At 38.3% G+C, this 25,639-nt stretch overlaps 2 protein-coding genes across 2 annotated transcripts in view; both read left to right on the top strand.

The window, feature by feature from the left end:
* Positions 1–1,469, top strand: part of LOC105454650 (sperm flagellar protein 2-like) — a 9,329-nt gene extending 7,860 nt beyond the window's left edge. Inside the window, exons 9-10 of the mRNA XM_011697423.1 lie at positions 503–823; positions 1,127–1,469. Coding sequence (XP_011695725.1) covers positions 503–823; positions 1,127–1,402 — 597 coding nt within the window. The 3' untranslated portion in view covers positions 1,403–1,469. The remainder of the gene's footprint in view (positions 1–502; positions 824–1,126) is intronic.
* A 407-nt stretch (positions 1,470–1,876) lies between these two features.
* The window catches only part of LOC105454649 (beta-1,4-N-acetylgalactosaminyltransferase bre-4), a 114,041-nt gene continuing 90,278 nt past the window's right edge, over positions 1,877–25,639 (top strand). The window contains exon 1 of the mRNA XM_011697418.1: positions 1,877–2,521. The gene's annotated coding sequence lies outside the window, so the exon portion shown is untranslated. The remainder of the gene's footprint in view (positions 2,522–25,639) is intronic.

Below are 25,639 nucleotides of genomic sequence, written 5' to 3'. Positions count from 1 at the left end.
AGAGAGAGAGAGAGAGAGAGACCGCTATTTATTTTTATTGAGTGCTTCAGGATGATATCCTTCCAAAGGCTAAAAACAATTACAGTATTGTAAAAAATAGTATATAAATAAACAAAATAAGATAGCGATAGAGAGAAATAAAATAATTAAACATATAAATAAAATAAACTACAGGACAGGAAAAAAGGAGAGAATAATGATTTCACAGTAAAACTTTTATATCAAAGTTAAATAATAGAGGCTTTTTCTTGCTAAAAAAAACGGCAATTGATTGTATCACGTTTGTTTTGAATTAAAACAGAGTATTTTTAATATTTGAATAGTTTTGTATAAAAGAATGTTGATTAAAAAAAAAGTGTCACGTGCAAGTTTAACATAAAACGTTTTGCATTTATATATATTGCAAATGTATAATAAACAGAACAAATCCTGTTTTAAAGATTGTAAAAGAGAAGTAACGTTAATTCCTTTGTAAATGTAAATAACGATATCCGGGTTCTAGGTAGTGCGAGAAATTGTGGATTACATTGTGAACAAAGCGACAGAGATTGTCGCTGTGTTCGAGAGATCCCGCAATGATTACCTAAATCGGAAACGTCGGATAATGATCCAGCAGCTGAACGGATCGGGTGAGATAGATCCGGCTGAACTCTTGCCACCGGAAGAGATAGCGGAACACTTAGTTGTAGACAATCCATCGGACAGTGACGAGCACGAACACAAGCAATCTCTCGTGTTAATCGAGAACGAAACGCTCAAAGATCACAAGAGAGTGCAACAGGACGAAAGAGTGATCTTTTGGCTGCCGCGGAATGTTTGTCTGGTAAATCTCTTTATTTACTCCAGCGAGTAATTACGAGCAAGGATCTTTAAAAGGAAAATTAGATTTTACATCGAAAGCATGAGATCTTATTTGAAAGATCGGAGAATAGAGCTTAAAAAATTTTAAATATTGCAAAAGCCAAAATGAGCAAGAAACACAATTTTTTAGTTGGAAAAGCCGACGCTGTAAACAATTAAGTCATATATGTTAACATATAACTTCTTTCGTGGTAATTCGAATTTTTATCGAGTTTAATACAGACGATCCCAAAACGTGGCCCTTTACCGGTTTTTTTTTTTTCAGACGGTTTTGTCCACGTGTCTGCCGTGGCTCGCGTCACAAGAGAACCTCTTCGAAACCACTCTGAGCCTTCACGAAGGAATAGCACGCGTATATGACGAACTAAGGGACGAGGAGCTGAATGAAGATAAGGACCTCGCTTTAGCTCACCGTCTGGTGAGTCACAGCTTTATCTGCGAATTACTCCGCGCTTCTAGCAAGTTTACCTCGAAGAACATGGCAAAACTACTTCGTAGTATTTTGAAAGACGAGGATGGGGCAGAACGACGTGACAGATAAAAATTTACGTTTAATACATAAAATAAAATATTAATGAAAAATAAAGATGCATGGGATATACATGAAACATAAATTCTCCGATCTTTTTAAATAGGAGTACTTTAATTGTAAAGTGACTCGACATTTTACTGTAAATATTTTTCCAAGATTCCGCATCGTGTCGCAGACAGATTTTACTTTTTACAGATCGCTTAAGGGTATGAATATTTGGCTCATGTCTTCTCGAGAGAACGGCGCTTCCTCTATCCGAAAAGGGTGCACACTGCATCCCCGTGCGATCGTATTTACCATGAAGCGGAGCCTTTCCCGCCTTTCGTGACCGAGCAATTTGCCGACAGCTGTCAGATGTCGCCACGCGGCCGGCACGCACGCTAGTCGGACGGCTGCGGGCGTCTCCGCCAATCAGCGCGCCGCGTTTCCGTCGGCGCCGCCGCGGACGCTGGCGCTCGCGCGCGGCCGCATCACGACAGTTTCGCGACGAGATGTCCTCCGCGGTGGAGTTCACCGGAGCAGCTCCGCGCCCCTCTCTCGCCCCGCGACAAGCGACCGTCGTCGTCTGGCGAGCGACGTTATCCGCGCACCGTCGTCGGCACGCCCGCCGCGACGCCCGCGATTCGCCGATGGGCCGCCGGCCGCGCCGATAATCCTGACAGGAACGTAAACGGCGTGACCTGGGGAAGGGAAAGATACGACATCGAGCGCGAGCCTTCGGGAGCGGCGCCCGAATTAACGCGGCCTCGTCGGCCCATCGTCCTCGCGACAAGGCCGGCTCTGTGGAAGCTGCATACACGAACGGACACGACGCCACCCGATTCGACGCGACACGATCACGTGGCCGTCCGTCCGTCCCTCCGACCGACCGTGTTTACTTTCGTCCGTTTATTCGTTCGTTCGTTTGTTCGATCCCATATGCGCGTCCGCGAGCGCCGAATTGACAAACAGTGCGTCGCGACGTCGGCGCGTTCATCTCGTGCGTTCGGTATGTGACGCTGTGCGGTTGTGTCCCTCGCTCGTCCCGCGCTCCGCTGGAAATCCCGGATGCTGCGTGTCCACGCCGAGGTGGCAGGGAGAAGGTGACGCGGTGGTCATCGCGGATCGACAACGGTTGCTACTGTTAAGGTAAGCATCGCAGTGTTATGTCGACACGTTATTGTTTATCTGCGACGGCAGAGATTACGTCAGGCTGGGTTCACGTGACAGCTGATGCCGAGAGATTATACCGCAGTCGCCGAAAGAGACAGAGAGAGAGAGAGAGAGAGAGAGAGAATCGAGACCTATTTTTCGTCGAATCGAAATGTCAAGTTCCACTTATATCAAGTTCACTTTAAACGATAATTTGCGTCGTATAAAATTCTATTTTTCATTTTATCTGCCATACATATTTCGATATACATTTTACATACGTATTCTGATAACAAATGTTTATAAATTATATATCGGATAATAAATAATTGTGGCAATTTAATAGATATTTTTATATGTTCTATATTTATTTTGACATACATTTTATTTTATGTGTCTATTTTGTAATAATAAATGATATTTATATAAATATATACACGGTAATAAATCGTTCTAGTAACAGATATTTTTTACATGCATGTATTCTGACGCTATAAATATTTTTACATCGTACTTAAAATAAGATTCTATTCTTGATTCTATTCTCTTACTGACACTAATTGTAGAGCGTCTAAAGTGGACGAATGGTATTTACCCAATTCCAAATGTTCAATTTTTTTAATAGAACTTTCATTCACGAAAAAAAGAAAATGATATATACAAGACGAAATAGATAATCGCGACGAGCGTAATATTTCAATTATTTCTCTTTTATCGGTCAGTTTTAGCTTGCGTGCGCGATGACAAGCAATTGAGATATCTCTCTTCTTCGCTCTTCCTCTGAAGATTTCAAAATGGTATTAAACGCTCGCGTGCACTCCCGGCTGTACCGTGTTATTTCTCGGATTATGATACTGCAGGAAAGTTAATACGCCGAAATTACACGATTCATTTTGTTCAGCGAGACACACACGCGAAACTACATTACGTTAGATCCGTGCATTTTGCATTTAATGCGCAGCGCGGGGCCAAATGAGATTGTAGGAATAAGTTCGCGAAATACGCTTGCAATTCGTCGCTTATTAAACCGGTGGAGCACCGCTCCGAAATTCCGAGGTTGTAATTTGGCACGTTTTCGACCGTGCAAATATGTCCGGACACGATTACTTTTCCCATGTCGTACTCAAACTTCGTACATTCACGCAAACGCCGGAAAATCGTAACATCGTATTCTCAATGGAGTGCATTTTGTAATTTGTTAATTCCGAATTTACACGGCCGAACTTTAACGAGCACGAGTGGCTGTGCAGTTAATATTATAATAGTCAATCTGTTATACATTAATATTATCATAATAGTTGTTTTGTATAAATAATGCACAACAATCAATTATATCGTCGATTAATTAGAAATTCTAGTATGAATTTTCAAACAGCAGTTCATTCTGTTATTTTAAGAGAAATGTATATTACTGTTTTAAGTAAAAAAAAAAGGTGTAAATAATACGAAAAGGTATTTCAAGGAAATTCTTTCTTTAAGAAAAGAATATTTATAATTTTTAAAAAATATTTTTATCAATATTTTCTTATTCTCTTAAGTTTTAGAGATAAAACTGTTGGTTGAAAGTTCGTATATTGATTCTTATTTAAAATAGAAAACTTATCTCTTTAAGAAAATAATATTCAGGATAAAATTAACTTTATCAAACTTTGAAAACTTTATCCATTTATTTGCGAATTACTGCAACAAATGGAGATAGCAAGAGAAAAACTTAATGAAGTCAAATGACTTCTAATGAAATTATTCGGGTTACTCGGATTTTTAAATCACGCGTCCATCGGCAGCGAAAAGTTTGAAATTCATATTTATCAGTTTTGAATTTGTTTCTTGAACTTGAGGGATAAACTGAAGGAAGTTCTAAACTGAGGAGTTAAAAAGTTTATATACCGATTTCTATATTTTAAGAAAGAAGTCTTTTATCGTTATTTGAAAAAGACCTATTGTAGGGATGAAGTTGCAAACTGACGTGTAACGGATATTTAAAATCGGATATTTAAAAATTATCGTGAATTTAATTGCGAGCGGTCGCTGCAATAAAAAAAAATTGTCAAGTAACTTTCGGTAGCGGCCATTTGAATTTTTAACAGTCAGTCAGCGCGGGTCTATCGGTTGTATAAAAATCTGAAATTCGAAACGAAATCGCCGCGACGCTATTGTGCAAAAAAAAACAATGCAGGAATCCCCTACGTGCACGGTGACCTAAATGCGCGGCAGTACGCTTTTAATCCGCGTAGACGAAGCGTGCGCATCGATAAAGGCGCGCGGGACAGAATCGGGACGAGGAGGGCGCCTCTTTTCTTCCCTAGCAAAAAAAAAAAATAGTTCTCGCTTCATCGCCGAGAGAGTGGGTCTTACCCTCCTTATTCATCCCGCGAGTAGTTTCCCTTGTTTATTCGAGAGGGAGACTCGAAATAATGCCCGACAGCGAGAGCGAAACTTCGCTCCTCTCTGGAAGCACTCAACGAGAAAGTTCAAGCGTATAAAACACAAACTCTTACGAAATAAATATGTACTCTTATAAAAAACATCGGTTTTTCTTCTAGCCTAAAAGCACGAAATTACCACGATAAATATCTTCTCGTTCTACCTCTGTATGTCTATACGGCACAAAATTCTATCTTTCACTTGTTTGCGCTTTTGCAGAATTTATAAAAGTTGATCTGCGACAATGACCTAGTTTACATCGAGCATTTGATACGCGTGGTACTAGTAGCTTTCTATTACATTTTTTTAATTTCTACAATGCATTTAAAGAATGCCAAGATGTACCAAGTTGATACCCTATATGCATTAAGATGATTAAATAAATACACATATAATTAAATACGTTTATATGCATCGTCGAAATTAAGAAAATTTAATAGAAAGTTACTATAGTTAGTACGCGTATCAAATGATCGGTGTAAATTACCGGTATAAATAGGTCAATGAGTAATCTAAATCTCTATATGATATAAAATTCTCTAATTTTACTGTGTATATATATTAAACCTTTTGCTATTACTGCTGTATATCTTTTCCTTTCTTCTAAATGATTTGCGCTATTCAGAATCAACGGAAAATAATAAACCGGTCGATAGATAAATGATTAGAGATAATAATGCCGCGTTTGAACTCGATATTCGACCATAAACGGTGAACAAAGCGTGAAAATGACCGGCACGTGTGCCTACGCGTGCGTGTGTATTAAACGCAACGCCGCATGCTTTTTGCGTATTTGCATAAAACGAGATGAGTTTCCCTGTAACGCTAATGGGGCGCTGTAAATCTCGGCGATTATAATGTCGGAACGTTAGTTGCAGCGAGCGTTGCCATTGTGCGCGCCGATTCGATACATTACGACAAATTCGATTCTCTGTTAGGCCGGCTGGTGGCAATTCGAATTTTGCAGCAAATTGTACTTTATTATGCTACGAGTCATTAGTTACGTCCTACGTGCAGCGGTAATTAATGTCGGCGTTCGATTGTGGCTTTCGCGCGGCGCGGGTCGACAGAGAATTTCGATAAATTCCAAAACGCGAACACTGTCGCGCAAAAATGCATCATTGTATCTCGTAATTTTATATCTTTTATAAATTTGGTATTAAGGATCATGCCGATAATACCGGAGGGAATTAAATGTAATTGAAATTTAATTAAAAATGAATCAAAAATTTAATTGAAGATCAGTGAAAATTTCATTGAATTTTTATCGTGTTTTCCGCAATTTTTTTTCCGAGAGACTGTTTTCGTAATCCATCGTTGCAATAAAATTCAGTGTTTTAGAGATGGGGGGAGGGGGGGAAGAGAACTTTTCGTGCCGGTGAATGTTTTTATACATGCGTATTTACTCCTCTCATATTAATATGTGGCTTCGTTTCGAAATTTTACTTTACGGTCACGATTGTTTCCGCAAATAAAATCAATGGAATTTCGCGATTGTTATAGCGTTTCATTAAGTATATTCCGCATAGCTTTGTCTGGATAAGCGAAACGAAGACGTGCAGTACGTTCCGTGTGTGATATAATTTAATAATTATTAGATTATCACGCGCGCGCGTGTGTTTATACGGTCACTAAGTGTCTACCGGAACAATGACGAGCGATCGCTTTCGTGACAAGTGACCGTGACAACGTCACGGTTATGGCTGCTGGTCGTTCGTAATGTTATTGAAATCGTCGGTAAGATTGTCGAAACACGACGATCGTTATCGGGCACGTGGCTGTGATTAATCGTTTGTCTGTCGTGCGGCTCGATTATACATGGAAGCTGTCCGTCCGAATCGAACGGACTAACGTTTGCACCGCGTTTGGTATTGTGCACGTTTCGAAGCGCTTCCCCAATGCTCTATCGATCCCTTCGATTATTCCGGGATATAATACAATTACGGCCGGTTCCCGATTCCAATGCGACCGCGTACGGGATACTCGTCCATTAGTGTATTGCGGGTCATTGTGCGATCTAGTAATCGCGCGTCTATGTGTAAACCGGTTCGCGTTAACCACAACTCGCTCGCTTTTTCTCATCTCCCATTAATTTTTCCCATATTATTTTTATACACCCGATACGGTTGCAACATTGAATTTCACCGCGCAGGTTCAGGTAACACGCGGAAATGCTAGGGATGCTCGAATTTCCTATACGTTTTTCGTAAATACATTTTTTTCAGACTTGTAAGAAAATGTTCGTTGTGTTGCTATAACGATATCGTAGTGTGACTCACATCTATCGCACATTTATTAACTATTTTATGAACATTTATATTGCGTCTGTGCTATTTATTTAAACAGTCAGTCATTTATTTAGTTGCATTTATATATTATTTTTAAATAACTTTAAAAATATTTTTTTTATTGTTTTTCTAACAAAATGCAATATACGAGCAATGAAACATTTTTATTTTAACAAACTATGAACTGTACAACGTTTTTTTTCTCTTTTTCTTCGAGTACTGCAGTATTTTACAGAAAAATACCGCTCAAGAATAGAATTCGAGGAAATTGCTCGGTCGAAAGTATTAACATGTATCGCGCAATAACGTAACGTAATGGTTGTCCGGAATATTTTATGATAAAGCATCCTCATGAGAATTCATGTTTTCAACTTAATTAATTGCTTGTTGGCCTTTACAAGAATGTTATCAGCGTGTTATTTTATTTACGCGGCCTTGGCTTCCCTAGTGTATCATATACGACAAACTTTACTTGCAAGATGATCTTTTAACTATTTTTTTAATAAATTATATATTTGCATGTCCACGAGGAGGACAAATATTTTATGCGTAACATTTAAACACAAGCATATTATAAAATATATATATTTATTAATATATGGCATAAATAATCTGTAAGATAATTATAAATGTATGTTTAAACACACATATACGTATCTTCCTATACATTTAGATATGTTTAGATATGTGATAATTATTTAAATGCTATATATTAATTAATCGTAACGTTTATATTTGTTTAAATTATATATACAATGAAGAATAATTAATTGTTAAAATTTTAAAGGGAGAGCAATATATAATATAGTACATGTATAACAATATTATTAACTTATGGGGAGTAATTAAACCAGCTTAGTATTTTTTTCTCGTGTCTGTTTCTTTTGCGATGTAAAACGCCGCGTGTTGGTAAAGTGGATCAATATTGTTTTCTTGTTTCCGTTGTCGACAGCGAACTCGCTTCCGCGGCTGCTTCAACGTAATTTAATCAGGGATGCAATTCCGTCGAAGAGAACCGACAGACAAGGAAAGTTTGCCTCGACGGAGAATTACTTAATTACGGAACGGAACCGAGCCTTCCCCTCCGCCCTTCCGGGGTAGCCTCTTTATCTTTTCCTCGTCGCTTATTAAGTATGCGCAAGAAATCTCGCCGAATCATTTGTTAACGACGATGCTGTCGCGACCGGAAGCTATCGCGGCGCGGTGCATAGTTTCGCGCGACGGGAGAACAGACGCCGAGATCCGTCGCTGTTATTCCTCGCAGATGTAGCACTTGACACTTTATCGCTTTAGTATAATTGATGCCATAACTCTCGCGAGCCATTACGACGTCGCGATTGAGTGAGCTGCGTCATGTTCTTGCGAAGGGCGAATCAATCTCGCGGATAACACTAGTCGACGACAAGATTTTCACAGCGAGGAGGATTATGACTGACTTCGTGAGATTTCAGGAAATGAGATTTGATTGCCGCATATGAAATTTCGATTGTTTCATTTTTATAATATTCTTGGCGGTGCATTAAAGAGATCAAGAGAAACGATCGAAATTTCTTATTTAATAGAAAATATTACAAAAGAACAAATAAATAAACGAATAACAATTAAATTATATAGCTTACATTATATTGTATCTATAAAATATAAGTGTTGAAAATAATCTTTTTTTTTTATTGAAATGCTTTTTTCGAGTTTTTTAAATTTATTTTTTCTCGCGAACTTTCCGGTAAGGCTATACAGGCCTTGACCTCGAGGCTTTTTCAACTTTTATTCTCTGCACCGACGAGGGATTTGAGAGTTCCTTCATTCAATCACAGTTGACTTTACCGGTACACGTCTGGCTGCCTTCAATCGATATATAGAAGAGCTTTTCTCCTTTAGCGATTTCAATTTTGGTCGACTACCATCCCGGCTGCTGTCGCTGCCCCTCGGGCTATTCGAACGTTTAAATATGTAGAGAGGAAACGGTACATTGTTAGAAACACGTTCGGTTCGCCTTCATCGAACCGTAGTGCGCTTATATCGATTCACATCGAAACGTTTCAAAACGTAACCGAATCCTCCGACCAGATCTAGATATTTCTGTGAGAATACACTCTTCTTCGTATTGTTTAATTTCGTCGTGCAAACCGACGATAAAAGTTTCGACTAAAATCTCATGCGATGCGAAGATTAAAATAATATTTTTCATTTAACTTTTTACGCTACATGCAAAAATTTGAAAATACATTTTCATATCAATATATATAATAGAATCGAATTTCTTTAAAAACTAGTAATTATTACCGAAACGTCGGTTTTTAACTTCGCACGGAATATGGATGAGCGAGGTCTAGCGGGGTAAGTGGAATCTCTAGCTCGGCATCTCCTTCCGCTAAAACACGACGGGACATTAACGAATGGGATACCCTTCGCTCGCTCGTGGAGTTTCGCGCGATACAGAGATACTCCGCGAGGCAAAGTGTATATATATCGATCGCGGACGTAGTCCGTACGGCGCGAGCAGAAAGTAATTAGAAGTTTATTGCGCGACTGTTGTTGCGAAAAACTTCTCCACCCGTGAGAGCGCGAGAGATTACATCGGGAGATTCTTCCGCTGTCGGGATCGCGTTTCCAACATTTCCCGCATTAGCGTAAACTTCTCTGTTTCTTGATGACCGGATGATACTGGGCGTCGTAGAACTCCATCGATCCTCGAACTTATCCGGCTATACACGTGTCCTGCCGCCTTCCGCGATGTCGTTATGAGTTTTTAGCGTTTTGAACAACCTCTCGAGAAGATAATACTAATCCATAAATGCCTGTGTACACAGATTTTTATATTCCCACGATAAAACTGTACATACGAAAGATAATATACGCGGCACGCGCGCAAGCCTGAGATAAACGGGAAAATATACTCTAAAAGTGAATTAGTGGAATCGTCACTGATTTTCAGTGCATGTCATTTTTCAGTGGCATACTTGACACTGTGATAAACAATGTTGTTTCAGTGATAATATACTGATTCAAATAGAATATCATTGAAAGACAGTGAATATCAGTTTTCAAAACTGTTTGATAGTGAGTGTTTCAAACGGTGAATGTCACTGAATGATAATCACTATCTTTCAGTGATATTCACTGTTTGAATCAGTATATTATCATAAAATATGGCTTTGTCATTATTAACTTTTTTTTATACGAAAGGAGGGGCTAACTTCACGCGCGTATATCTTTTTTCATATTATTATTTACAACTAATCATTGAGAATGAATTATCAAATATTACCAATATAATAAAATACGACCAATCGAGTGGTAATGGTCGTTTTTGAATTTTCAGTTGTGGGGAAGTCAACTTCACACAGCTTGAAATACTCACTGTTTATCACAGTTCTAAGTATACTGGACAATGATACTGAAAATCACTGATAATTCCACTGATTGTGAGTCACTTTTAGAGAGCAGAATGGAATGTCAATCAAGAAAATTATCAATATTCGAAGAAGCACCTCGATGTATTTTGCTTTTCATTTGCGAAAGCTTGTATTACAGAGGTATATTACTGAAGTAACCAATTAATATACAATTTCCAAATCAGTATTGGATAATTAAATATATTCGATTCGCAAATATTGGATAATCATGAAATAATACCGAAGTAATTAAAATAATTTCATTTATTTCCGGGAATATAATTTCATTTTAATCCGTCGTTTTTACGTCACGGTGTTTATGTACTTCCGCGCTGCGGTATAATTCACCGTCCTATCCTTATCCTTATTTTTTCTGAAATTACGTGTTAATTGCAAAAAACAGGACGTCGTCGTCGACAAAGCCGTAACACAAAGGCCAGTTTGTTCTATCAAAAATTGATAAAGTGGAAGATGAGAGCGCAACCGCGAATGGACGTATACCTTCGGGAAAATCGATATCGCGCCTCCAGCAAAACGGGAAGATAATTAACATAGAAAATTCCATCCAATTTGCCGCGGTACTCTTCCGCAAGTTCGTCAATATATTCTCGGCAAACTTGAGAGTTCGCCGTTCTTTCAGAAAAGACAGACAGGCAGTTAGATAGAAGATTTAGATTGAGCGCGCGGCAAGTTTCGTAAGGGCCATTAGCAGAAAATTACAAGGAACTTTGTTAACAAGATAGCAAATAAGATGTATGTAAATAAGACATACGAATTGAGAAATGTGATACAAAGGCGATTAATAGTTAGAATTAGGTATTCGATGAAAGCTTGCGTTATAGGAGACGAGAAGAAGAAAAAAAAAAGAGTCATTATTTTTTAATCAAAAGTTATCCGATCTGGCTTTCAATCGTTTGTTTGCGCGTTCTCGAAAGTTCGAAGGAACGAATGGCAATCGTGAAGCGCTCTGTACAGAAAGTACGTGAACCATTAGGGAGGGAAAAGAGGCGCATTCCGCTTGTGTGGTTGATGGATACGCAATACGTGTTCGGCATTACGAGAGACGAAACTCGCGAAAGTACTCGCGAAATATTACTTCGGCGGTGGCGGCGGCGGCGGCAGCGATGGCCAACATACATAGTTTTCCGATAGAAACGTTCGTTCGTCTGTAATGTCCCCGGCGATGAAACCCCCGGAATCGTTTTTATTTTAGGAATCGCTCACCGACGTACGTTGAATTTTGCATGAGCACCGTCAAATTGTTTTCCGACATAGAGTCGTTATTTTAAAATACATTAGACACGACGTATTAAACACTACGATAATAATAACTTATCACTTTGTAGTATATCTTTGAATATTTGCTGATATTAATTTCGCAAAACTCCTTTTAAAGAGTTTCATTTTTATTTTCATTCTTTCATTTATATTATTTAATTAACTGTAAAATAAAAATTTATTTTTTATTCTTGTTATTCTATCATTTAGATTATTTTAAAAGCTCATAAAAATATTTTCTGCTATTAATTATAAATAAACACAGAATTTATTTCGCCTATGTACTCAGTAATATACTTTATACATTATTCTCTTTGTCATTAAAAGCACAGTGATTTTATTCCGGTGCGGCGGTTAAAAAAGATTCATCCGGAAGCGCATATTTGGCAGCGCAACGAAATTCGCTGACCCGTGTGGAGGTATACACATACGCGGGGGATTATACAGGGAAGGGATCAGTTAACAATCTTTCGCTCATTTGTGCGGCGGTAAGCGCGACGGACGTTATTAGTTCCGGGCCGGAGGCGGAAATGCCGCCGAATTCCCCATTGTTCCGCCGTTGCAATTATCTGACCTCTCCACCCCTTTCCTCTCTTTCCGACCACCCTCTTCCGTCGACGTTGCGACCTACACCTGCCTATATGTACACACACGCATATATACCCTATCAACCCGGCGTGGTAATTCGTTACGAGTGTGCCATTTAATCGGGGGAGGGGGGGAGGGGGAACTCTCGCCTAATTACCTAGCTATCGCAACTGCCCTTTCCGTCCGATCTCTTGTCTCGAATCTGCGTACACTCCCGATAATTGGTCATTCAGGAAGCAGCATGGCTTCTAGGAGAGTATATCTTTCCCTGGGGAAGAAATATTTTGCCTTGTAAACTGACCGCCATTGTGTGTTGCTTATATTGGCGCATACACGGAGAGATGGCCAAATGAAAGCTGCAAATCATGTTAATTAGAAGTAAAGAGACAAATTGAGTTTGATCTTCAAATGCGTAAATCAGCAATTGTTCCAGAATATCTTAATATAATAATTATGAGACAAATTGAGTTTGATCTTCAAATGCGTAAATCAGCAATTGTTCCAGAATATCTTAATATAATTAATTACACATATTTATAATTTACATATATATAATTGTATATGCAATATTAGGTATCGAAATAGAATTAGATTTCGTAATAAAATATATAATTGTGTTTATAATGATATAAATCCAAAAATTATCTACTGAAATGTAAAATAATTATCACTGGCTTTAACCACAAATTTAATTCCGCATAAGGTAAAATTCGTGCGGAAAGAAAATAAATTGCGACCGTGCGGCGAAATAAAGTTTGGCAATAAAAGGAAATTTATCTGACACTCATTTCTGATAAGCTAACATAAGTTAGAAGCAACGACGCGAGAAAGTAGAGCCCGATCTCTCGAAAGTTAGGGTTAAAGGACATTTTCCCAGCGAAACGATATATTTTCGATCTTATGCTCTGCGGTACCCCATACGTATTTGTACGGGAATGGCTACACCGTATTCTCTGAACATTTACATTCCTGTACCACCTGTTTGTGCTGTTAATTAACAGTTAACTTAGATTTAGTGCCCATTGAACCATGTAACATTGGCTAGTGTTTATTACCGGTTTCCGACTGTTTCGCAAAGCGCCGGTTATAATGGAGGTGCTTACACCGATAAACCATGTGTGCTAGTTCTGTGTAACAAAATATTTGTTCGTCATATGTTACGACATAAATTAGTACGTTTTTCCGTATAATTTTTCCACTATATCGACCGCTGTCTATTATAATTCTTGGGCATATAATTCAGTTTTTACTATACTTTATAATTTAAAAATGTTAAATTCTATACATATTTTATGAAATTTTTGATAATTTGTTTTATCTAACTATTTTTAGAATACTTCGACGCGAATGTTTCTCTTTCGTCCTCCATTCGTTTATTGAATTGACACTACCACACGTTTATGGATCGTTTCGAAATGTTTGCATTTCATCGCAGAAATGTCATTTTTCTGTTGCCTTTCGACACCAGTCGCGAATAGTTAAAGATCTAATGTAAATGCGAGAGCCGTATTTTAGACGACGTGTGTTCAGACTGACGTGGGATTAATTTCAACAGGATTTCGCGTTCTGCGGAGCAGAGATGACTCCGCGAAACGCGGAAAAGTGGCTGCGCGCCGGGTTATCTCTTTTGCTGCATACACGAGAGTACAATCCCGCACGCGAGTATCGTTTCTCGTCTCGAATGTTCCTGATAACAATATAATTCCGGGCTGCTCTTCTCCCCGGGGACACAAGCTCGGATTATACTCGCGCGCGTGGATTTTCCCCGAAAAGCGCCATTTCTAGCCTTTTCATGGACAAACCCGCCACTTTATGTCGGTAAACTGCAAAATCATTTTCGAACCGAAAGATTTTACTCGAACAGCAAAGCGCTTTGTAAAATTATTTCCTTCAGATTATCTCGAAACGAATATCTCGAACGGTTATCCTGCTCTAAAACATTTTCGGTGCCAATTCTGAGGATGAGATTGTTTAATAGTTTCGAAATTTTGCGTTCAATTTTCGAAAGTTTAAATAAAACAATGTCTATCTATAGTTACATGAAATATATTTAAAAAGTTTAATACTTTAATGTGTCACGTGCATACTTTAATTAAAAATTTTTATGTGCGATGGTTCGAGATTTAGGTTATTAATCGAAACATTTATTAATTAACATTATTTAACATTATTCAACGTCAGTCAGTTAGTTGATATTAATTTGAGTTAAAATCTCACTGGGTATATATTTAACGACGAAAATTAAGATGGTAAATTGAATTAAATTACCTGCTCGCTGGAAGAAAATTTATCTCATAATTTTAATTCAAAACTCGGTCACCGCGCTCTCGGTCTTCGCCAGCGATTAAGCGGTTAAAAAATTCCGAGTCGTCGAAGGGTCGTATTATAATCGAAGGAAATTGCGCCAGATCCGCGTTACGCTGTACGTCGCCGGGCGAAATTAATATTGAGCAAAATGCAATCGGCCGAGTGGATTACAGAGAGCGTACCTATTGAGACGCGACAGACTCCGGTGAGACAGGGCGGTACTGTATGCCGGGGGTTTAAACGAAACCCACACGTAACATACCCCCGGCCTCCCTTTATATTTTCCAGGACGTGTACAGCCGTCCGAAAGCCGCTTTTCCATTCGCTCGTTCTGAATGGAGGGAGCCTTCTTATTCGCTCACACCGACCACCCACACAGCGCCGCGGCGGTATGGTCCGCATAAGCTAGACTACTCCTATTGTATCACTGGAAATTCCGGTATCAGCCAGCCAGCGGGAGATAAATATTACATTTTTACATATTACACCGACTATCTCGGACGCGGTGTATCCGCCCAGACGCAGAATTTTACATTTGCGTTCGCGGATTCTTCGAAGAGATCGAAGTCGATTTTTCCACGAGAGAAGCTCCGTCTATATACGGAGTATTACAATGTAATTCTCGAAGTTAAATATATGCATAAGTCTACGTGGGCTTTTTGAATCGTGAAATTTTTATCAAGATACTTTCTGAGATATTTTTCAAGGATATATACGAATAATTCTTTCAACAAGTCACGCAATTGCGTATCTTTTATCAGCGCCGTGAATATCTTTACTGACACAATGTATACCATTAAAATATCAGATTTCAATTATCATCCATCTGCTTTTCTGACAGTGAGTAAATAAATCGGATAGCAAGATAACAAGATCTCGTCCCGTTCCTGGTGAATTATTATTATTATCACGGTAATGGGATGGGAAGTTTGCTTAAGGAGGCGACTTCGTTCGGAAACGTATTTCCGCGCACTAATCTCTATCTTGCCCCGGTATATGCGGGCTTGCGTTTTGCTAACAAGGACGCAGCACAGAGCGAGGGGATAGCATTAGTTATCATGCGCGTACGGAGGGAATTACGTAGTAGAAATTCGAAAGCGCGATGTATCTACGCATATATCGCGTCTAACGAGACTTCCTGTGCGCAAGAAACAGAGCGAGCGAGAGCAATAAGGATCTTGGAAACGGTCGCCCGGAGGAAACGCAAATATCATTTACAGCCCAGGCAGTCTGTTTTACGGTTTATTCGTTGACGTTATTGCATGTAAAATAAAATATATCGTGCATTCCTGTTATTGCACAAGTTATCACTGGGTTATCAAACAGCTAATAACTGATTTTAATAATGATTAAAAGTACAGCCAGCGATACGTATTTATTAATTATATTTGCCCTGACGACACACGTCGTTAAAGAGTAATTTTATTATAAATATTAATTGTCGCTATGAATTTTCTGTATCACATTAGGTATATAGATCTTATATTATACATCATACTTCTGCGGCGCTGTCCAGATGATGAATAGCGTTCCACATGAGGAATTATTCGACGCCATAAATTCATGTAAATTCGCGAGCCAAACAAATTTGTCGGTCGATGGAAAGAACAAATTATTGCTGACCCGATGATCCCTAAATAATAACATCCCCCATGCGTGCACGTTGTTTTAATTTACGTCGTCATATACCGCTCAATATGTACTCCGCCCCGATCGATTCTCCCCGCTCATTAATATCCCATTGATACAATAAATACGAATGCCATTAATATCGATGAGGGAACTGATGCGTCCGGACGGTTGAATTACGCGCTATTATAAACAGCGCACGTTATTCGACAATCGGGCGTCTAATTAGCAACCTGACGGTCGTCATTCCGCACCCGTAATGACTCGTCGTGCGGAGATAATGATAACGGCAGCTACGTGGGAGGTACGGTGGTGTTCCGTCTTACAGATAATGACCCCATCGCGGCCAAGCGGTGCGTTACAACGTAAATTATGCGCTGCAGCAGGTACGATGTCAACCGATCGTTGATCCCGAGCTTGCGTTTGCCGGCAGGCGGTTACTCTTTCCCCCGGATTGCGCGGTCATAATCATCGATACCGGGCCCCGTAACGACCGCGGGCTTGCGGCAACAGCCGCTATTTTCGATCGTAAATATCCCACGTGTCGTAAGATATTGCACGATGTCGTGTAACAGCGATACTTCCCGTCGCAACGCAGCGTTTACCGTTGTCCCCGATTGCACACGTGAATATTAATATATTTACCATTATGTTACTACAACTAATTTTTAACGTTATTTTAACGTTATTCATTTTTAACTGAAATTACTAATTTTTAACATTATTTTCAAAATTTAATGTATAGTTTTTTGACAAATATAACGACAAAGCAGTGAAATTATGATAAATAAATTTTATTTTTATAAATAAACGTTGATATTTTGGAAAAAATATGCAATGATTAATATTATTATTGCAGATATATAAATTAATTTGTGAAATAAATTTGGACCAAATTATTAATTAATCGGAAACAAACGGGAATAAATGGGGAATTGTTTAATTTTTAAATGGTTAAAACGAATTTCTGCACAATGTATTTTAAACGACCGAGTTTTTGAATAAATCGATCGGAGGAAAAATGAATTATGCAAGAGATATTTATGCAAAAGTAATTTTTCTGAAAAATGACAAAGTAGCGATCGACATAAGCGAGCTTATAATCGATGCATAATCGATCCATTTCGCTCGGGATAATTGATTCGGGATAATCATCACGAATCCGCTTTTAGTTGCATAATATGATGCATGTGAAGTGAAATGCATCGGTGTGAATACGGATTAACGTATGTTACTACAGAGGCGGAAAATGCGGCATCAGACAGATTGATATATTATACAAGTATATTCCCTTATGCCCCGTTAAATTATATTACTGAGACATATTGAAATCTTGTAAATTATATTTGCGGAATAAAAGCAAATGAAACGAAATTACGTTAATTCAGAGTAGCTAAACTTTTCTTGGATATCATTTGATCTGATTTGAATATCTAAAAAAATCTTGAATCAAGAAAAATAGCTATTGTTTCTACATTTAATGGAGAAATATAGAAATTTAATTATTTCAATTACAAATTAGCAAAAATTGATTAGAAGTTTTCTTTGTCTTAGCTCTTGAGTTAGCTGTTGAAAGTATATTTGGTTTTATTATTTGTAAGTATTACAAGTTTATTTCTGTCGAGATATTTTTATAGTGTTATAAAAGAGAGTCTCAATTAATTTGAACGTCTATTAAATAATGTTGACTTTTTGTTCTCTCTCTCTCTCTCTCTCTCTGTATTCTTGTGCATCTCTTCTTTCTTTTAATAAATTATCAATTTTACTTTACCGTTGAAAACCATTGGAGCCGTCCATTAGCAAAATACATCGAACGGCACTTAAGTACTTTTCGAGGAGAATTGATCGCAGCTCGGAGCTCTTAATTACATTACCGATTGACTTCCCGTGACCGTTCATTCTTCCGCATTTCGCGAATCGGCGGTTGTGGATGTGAGACTCCGATAAGTGTTTCTATCCGCCACCCGAATCCGTGGAACAAGTGACTCGTTTCGGTTGATTAACACGATTAATCACAGTTTAACTACTTTTCTCTAGTTCTGGTTCCACGGACATAGAGAATTCAATGGAGAAGATTAAATGACGTTTGTGATAAAATTAAATTTCATTGATACACGGAAAGAACAATTTTGCTGAATCCAGATCTGAAAATAATTTTTGTTCAATAATCAAAATAATTTTGTGCGAAAGTTAAAGTGATTGCTAAAATATTAAAACGTTTTATAGTAATGCTTATCAGTTTCAACATTCCAACAATTTATTTTAATGATTTAACAAAAAATTATTTTTAGATCTGTTTTTAGCAAAATTTTTAGACCTTTCAACAAAATTATTCTCTCTGTGTATGGATTTATCTTGACATATTTTATAATAGTATATTTCTCTTTATTAATTTTCGGATAACAATTAAAACTTATTTAAAAATTAAAATTAAATATATATAGGTATATATATATATATATTATATATACATATGTATGTGTGTAAAAGAGGTCTGATGAGAGATTAAGGACAAGAGAGAGAGCTCAGATAGTTTTACTTTGGAATTTGTTCGCTGTTGAGAACTGTGCACAAACGCCACAAACTTGTCCAGGTAAATTGAGTATTGACCCAAAAAAGGACAAATAAATCTTTCGGTTCGTAGCATAACTTTTGATGATAGTGGTGGAATGTTTTAAAAGTTTGTGCAAAAAAGTTAATAGTGAGAAAGGTGATATTAAATATTTTGTGCACTTTGTAACAACATGCAAAGTTCTCCGTCCTTTTTATTTGCATAATATATTTATTATCTTTTAATAACAGATAAATTTTAATTCATATATATATATATATATATATATATATATATGTATGAACATGAAAATCGATTAAATTTGAATGAATGTTACCTGCTATTGGCAAAACTAACGATAAAATAAAACAAATTCTTTTATTTGCGCATGCAATTCCTTACAAATCTTATAACGAAAGCTTTTTGCTAGAATAACAGACATCGAGTTTTCGTGATCCAACGGGATAAAAGTTCTCATTGTCACGACATCCTTTCCCACCAAGAGATCACTGTTGTGCGATATTCCGGAACGGCGAAATGAAGAGATTGTTTCGGTTTCCGGTATCATCTGACTATCTCGAAAAATGCTCCGGGTGTAAATTGGCTCTCCTCCAGGATACCTCGTCAGCAGCTGGGGGACTTAGAGAGGGGGTGGTGGCGACGGGGAGGAGGACGGGTGGGTGGCGTGAAAGCGGAGTCGAGTGGGAATATATATTTTCCTTATCAGTTTTTGCACGGAGAGAGCCCGAACGTCCGCGCGCACACGACCAGTCCCGGGTCGACGGCCAAATTTAAAGCCCGTATTACGCGGATCAGCGAGATATTTTATTGGACGAGACCAAAGGACGCCGCCGTCGAGACGGTCATACGTACGTGTATATATATCGCGAAATAAGGAAAGGGTTGAAAAGCTGAATCATACAAAACGACTGTATTGTATATACCACACCACTCTTATTTCCAGATATCGAAGTATATATTATTAATTTTATGTTATCGTTGATTTTGCAGCACTCGATTTTTCATTACGGACACAAAATGTATTTTATTTGAACATTTACTAATTTTATGAAAGTTATAATTTCATATTCGAATAAAAAAAAAACTTTGATTTCTTATAAAACAGGGAAAGGAGGGTAGTAAAGGAAATATTGCTGAGAACATTATCTCCAAAAGCGCAAAGAAAAAGATAATTTATCATGAATCAAGATTGAGACGCGTCATAAGGACATCTTACGTTGCTCTCGCAGAAATTCTCCGGAAAGATTCCCGATTTGCCGAATTAAATACCGGCGCGAATTCGCAATTAAGTCTTATTACATCTCGACGATTTTTGAAGACGTTACTTCAATAGTGCTCGCTCTAAATGATTGTCAGAATTAACGAAAGCACTCTCGCGCTAATTGCAACGGTAATTGTAGTCGTGGGAATTACGCGTGCAGCACACAAACTCTCCCACCTCTCGTCTCGCAGAGGTTGAAATTACAGACCAGGCTAATACAATGAGCAATATTCTAGATCATGGAGTTCGTTACCGCGGTAGATGTTCGCTGATACGAAAATGAAAAAATGTGCGGGCCGACGCGGTTTAATTCCACACCAAGTTGTTCTTTCCTGTGACATTAATTGATAATGTTGGACGCGTGGCTTCAACATAGCTATTAGAAAACGGAAATGGTTTTTTCATTCTATTATCATAATAATGTGCGTAATTATTTAAGAATACATGTAATTTTTTGAATTGTTGAATGTAAATTTCATTATTGTTATACGGAAATTGTGTGTGTTAAATATGTGCAAATGTATTTTATATAAAAATATATACACATAGTTTTTATTTTTAAATATTGAAATATTGAAATTAACAATTAAATAAAAATACAGTAATATAATATAATAATTAACATATAATAGCAATAAAGTGTAACATATATAATTCAAAAATTATATAATACAAGCACTATTTATATGTATATATTATTCCCCTGGAAGAGAAGGAGGTCCATCAGACCCGAGTTAAATGCAATTTCTCCGAGAAAATCATTAAACTGAACCCACGAGTCTGGTGGGTCACCGCAAATGGCAAACGAGCTTAGATCGTCGTGTTAAAAGTGGAAGCAGTCGCCTCTGTAGAGAGCTTGATTTAAAGTGGCGGATGTCAGGTTACATTGTCTCTTCTAAGGGGCTGCACGACAGAGGTGCTAGCGCGGTCTCATGCATTCCGCGCCCCAAGGTGCATTCCGCGTCTCTGTTCTTCATACTTAACACCCCGGTCATGCATAATACAACGCGCACCTAGCAATACTGTATCGTTACCTTTGAGAACCCCGCGGGTATCTATTCTATGGTCATATTATACTTTATTCTGAAAATTATAATCAACTCTTTCTTTTTGTATGTGATGTAGATATTTACGAAAGTTGATATTATCTTGTATCATTTGTCGATATCTTTTAAAAATACGCAAGACATTTAAGAAAAGGCAAAATAAGTGTCTGCGCTCGTTTTTTGAGCACATTGAGTGATTAATGAGAAAAAAAATTGCCTCAATATATTTTTATATATTTTAGATTTGTGCGTTTTTGAATGTGTGCTTGAATTTCTTGCAATTACAAACTTTAAAACTTCGAGATATTTGATCGAAACATGTAAAAAAGATCGTTTTCATGTAATTCATAATTATAGCGAAAAGATACAATTATCAGTTCTGGATTATAGTAGAGTTAAATTCATTGCTTTCAAAGCTCTTTTCGAAAGGAGCTTAGCTTTACATTCATATTCGTCGACCGTTCGAGAGGGGAGGATTAATGAAAATTTGCTACCAATAAGATTAAAGGATTTGATTCAGAGGCGTGCGAAGTGTCGAGACCGATGTTACGGGCCTGGCACCTGGAGATGGTGCACCGGACGCGAAGTCGCGCGCACGTGAATATTCCCGTGAGAAGTTTACCAGGCGGCGCGTCTAGTCGCGTCGCATCGCCGACATTTCGCGACGTGTGCACTCGCCGTGGAGATGCACCGTGCGGATAGCTCCGCGCGGATAGCGACGGTTGCGTTAATTGAAGAGAAGTGTGCATCCCATCCGCAATGGTTCTCGGTAGGTTATTCACGCGAATGCAAAAACGATGCCCGTGCGATGATCGCCGATAAGCCGGACGGTGTCCTTGCCGTTGAAATAACGCTGAGCGTCGCAACGTTCGAGTGACACCGAATATTCGCGCCGAGTCGAAAAATTCTGAAATTACATAGACGTCAGATTGCAATCGCTAATTTTGTATGGAATTTTTAATGTGAGAAGTAACTTAAAAAGTCCGAAAATGACTCAATTATTCTTTTGAAAATTCTAGCGATGAAATATAGGATGTTCTCATAATTATAAACTTGGCACTCCAGGCATATTACACATATCTTTCTTCCGCAATAATATCAACTTTCATATTTTTCTACACATAAAAAATATTGTTTGACAATTGAATAAGAAGTACGCATTTGAAATACGCTCTCTTCCGTAACTCATTATTCTCTAACTTCAACTTTATTCTGTAACACAATTTTACAAATGCCTAGAATAGAATAGTATGAAGCTGGAGCATAGAATAATATTAATGCACGATTAAGTCAATCTTCTCACATTCACAATTGGCGCTCACTTTCGCAATTAGTCGCGCGAATGAAGTTTTTGCCGGAGCGAATGAACTTTTTTATCGTTTGCCGTTTAATTACGCTCCCCGGCTTGGTTGGAAATGCCGTCCTGAACGACGTCCGGCACGCCGGCCTCTGACCGGGCAAGATTTCGCAGAGATACGTCAAGCGCACTTTTCGCGAAGCGTGGAACAGGATTTGCCTGTCAGCTTCGTCGCTAAACGCGAACGCGACGATCGCGATAAGTCACGGGTGTAGGTACTCGCGCGCTCTCGCGCGACAAATAAAGCGCGCAAGCACAAGTTCCCGTACACAAGTTCGACGTGAAATACGAGTATATCGATGAAGTCGTTAAACTTTCTTATACACTTGAGATTTTTATTTGATTTTTTTTCATTTACTATTTTTTTTCTCTTTGTCGAAGCCTTCGATTTTTCCAATTTAACAAATTTTTCGTACAACAATTTTTTCTATATTTTATTACATTTATATGTAAAAATAATATTTTTATCGCATAAATATACATATATTTACATATATATTTCATAAAAATATATATTTTGTAAAAAATTTATTATGAGATTATTATTATTATGCTATTTATTAAAATATTTCAATATTTCGAACCTCTGTGAGGTAACCGTTTTTATTTTAATATTTGCTCTTTTATTCGCAGACAAGAATTTCGGAAGTGTTGTGAAATGGCTGTCTGCGGGGCATGACAGGCAATTCGCCACAATGACGGAAAATTTCAGGAACGTCGAGCGAAAGGAGACCTCGCTCGTTATTAATCAGTTGAGCAGAAACCAGAATAGTGTACAAACAATAAACGACGGGGGAAAAAAAAGAGGTCGGAGGCCGACGCAGATTCGCGTTTGAAGCCACAGCCACGCGCGGTTTGATATTAGCGCGGTTATAGTTGCGTGATGTCGACGAATGGGAAGTTGACGTTGTAGCGCGCGATAGCGGGCGACTCGTTCGCGTGTACAGGCGTACGTACATACAATCGCGTTTTGTCCGCCTTGAAAACGCCAGTTTTGACCGTACTGTGACTAACAACGAGTTGGAAAATTGGGATGTCCTACGGGCTTTTTTTTTCACGTTGAGAATGGGAATATGTGTCGGATGAAAATTGAAATATATGACTGATCCCGCACGGGTTTTGACTGGTCTGAACAAGAGAATAGGTGAAAATTGTACCGCCTGTGTGAAATGTCTTCATAAAAATTTATTTGTGAATTCGTCAATTAATGCGTCTTCGTGTTCTTTATTAGAAATATTAGAATATGTTAATAGCCTACAAATTCAAATATTACCTGAAAGTACCAAATCTTTCTCTAAATAAATTTCTAGTGATGTCTCAGATAAAAAAATTTTCTCCTTATTTAATTTTAAATAAGTTTTCGCTTTATGGAATTTCATACACAGTTGTTAAAATATATACGTAATATTGAAAGATTTGATTTGATTTTATTGTCACAATGTTCAGTTCGAGTTTTTAAGAAAAATTAAGGCAATAGAAATTTTTGTAAGGGAAAATGCGTGACTTTTAAACTCTGAAATGAACAATAGCACGGACGGTTCGTTAGGGACTTTCAACAAGCGAAAAGATGCACAATAGGTCTACCGAGAGCAATTTGCGAGATTTTCTGCTACATTCGGACGCATCCATGCTTTTTTTATTAAGTCCGACTGGATTCTCCGGACTCCTCTCCGCTCTCTGCTTTTCCTACAGTGACTCGAGCCAAAACCGACAAACTGTCCGCCTCGGTAGTCTCGAAAGTTTTTAACGCCGCGGGAGACGAGTCGAATGAGAAAGCTGCCGCAAAATAGGATTTGGGCGGTAGGAGCTTCCGGGGATTTGAGCGAAAGAAGCGCTTTTGTAAGCGCGTAATACAACGCGAGTAAGCGGGCGCGTATAATGCATTCTTCCTAATCTGCCGAGTTCTGTCGTTTTGTGCACGTATACGCATTGTTTTCTGTTTGAGAGAGAGAGAGAGAGAGGGGGGAGGGGGGACCACGTTCGCGCAATATCGCAAAGTACATTCAAAAGCTCAGGGTGGAGCAATTCGGAGTAACTCCGCTTTTCATATTTGCCGAAAATTGTCAAATATGTAGGAACGCTGTACGCTCCCGTGATACAAAAGATGTCCAATAGAGCTTAAAAAGTAAGAATTTAAGCTCCTCGGCGAATGGTGCCAACGATTGACGTAAAGACGTATGTAGAAATGACGAAATATATCTCCGCGTAAAATAGCGTAACGAATTGGGGAAAAAATACGGCGACATTGATTTTTATCGGCTTGCCTCTGACGACGAAGGTCGTATTTTTCATACGATAGGTATATATCCTTTCATATTTTAATTTTACGCAGGAAACGTAGTCAAATGCAGCAGACCGAGGATTTCGTGCACTGTCGCGTTTTGCATTCGCTAAGGCTGCCAGGCCGCATTCAAAGTCACGGATGTGCAACAATACCGCCCGCTCTAATTTAATGTGCAACGAACCCTTTTTGTTGCTGCCTCTTTGTACCTTCGCGAGAACAATGAATGCTCCTGAATTATCGAAACTGCTTCTTTGCATTTTGCGCCATTACGTACCTACTGACACACATCTTTTTGCGAAACAGCCTTTTACGAAAAAAAAAAGAGAGATCGTTTTATTCGGATTTTAACGTCGGAAACAAAAACGGATGGGATTTTCTAACAAAAGGTTACATGCTCTCTCTTTTATCTTAATGCCTTTAAGAGGATGCTGAAAGGTCGGCCAAATTTGTACGAAGTCGATAAAGCAGACTCTTCAGTGTCAGTGGTATCTCTAAATGAACTTCTTACAATATCTTCTGTCTCGCTCAAACACGTGGAATGTCCTTATCTAACTTATTGAAGTGCCATCTCTTGGAAAATCCGGCACTACTGCCAAACGTAATTTTTGCTGTCTTTACTTCAGGCGAGCGTATCGAATTACCACAAATTGCATTCTAAGTAATAATTGTTTTTCTACGCTTCCAAA

The sequence above is a fragment of the Wasmannia auropunctata genome, unplaced genomic scaffold (assembly GCF_000956235.1).
Source record: "Wasmannia auropunctata unplaced genomic scaffold, wasmannia.A_1.0 LD335977.1, whole genome shotgun sequence".
Classification (NCBI taxonomy): domain Eukaryota; kingdom Metazoa; phylum Arthropoda; class Insecta; order Hymenoptera; family Formicidae; genus Wasmannia; species Wasmannia auropunctata.
Note: the sequence above shows the minus strand (reverse complement) of the source record. Positions and strands in the feature narration are given on the sequence as shown.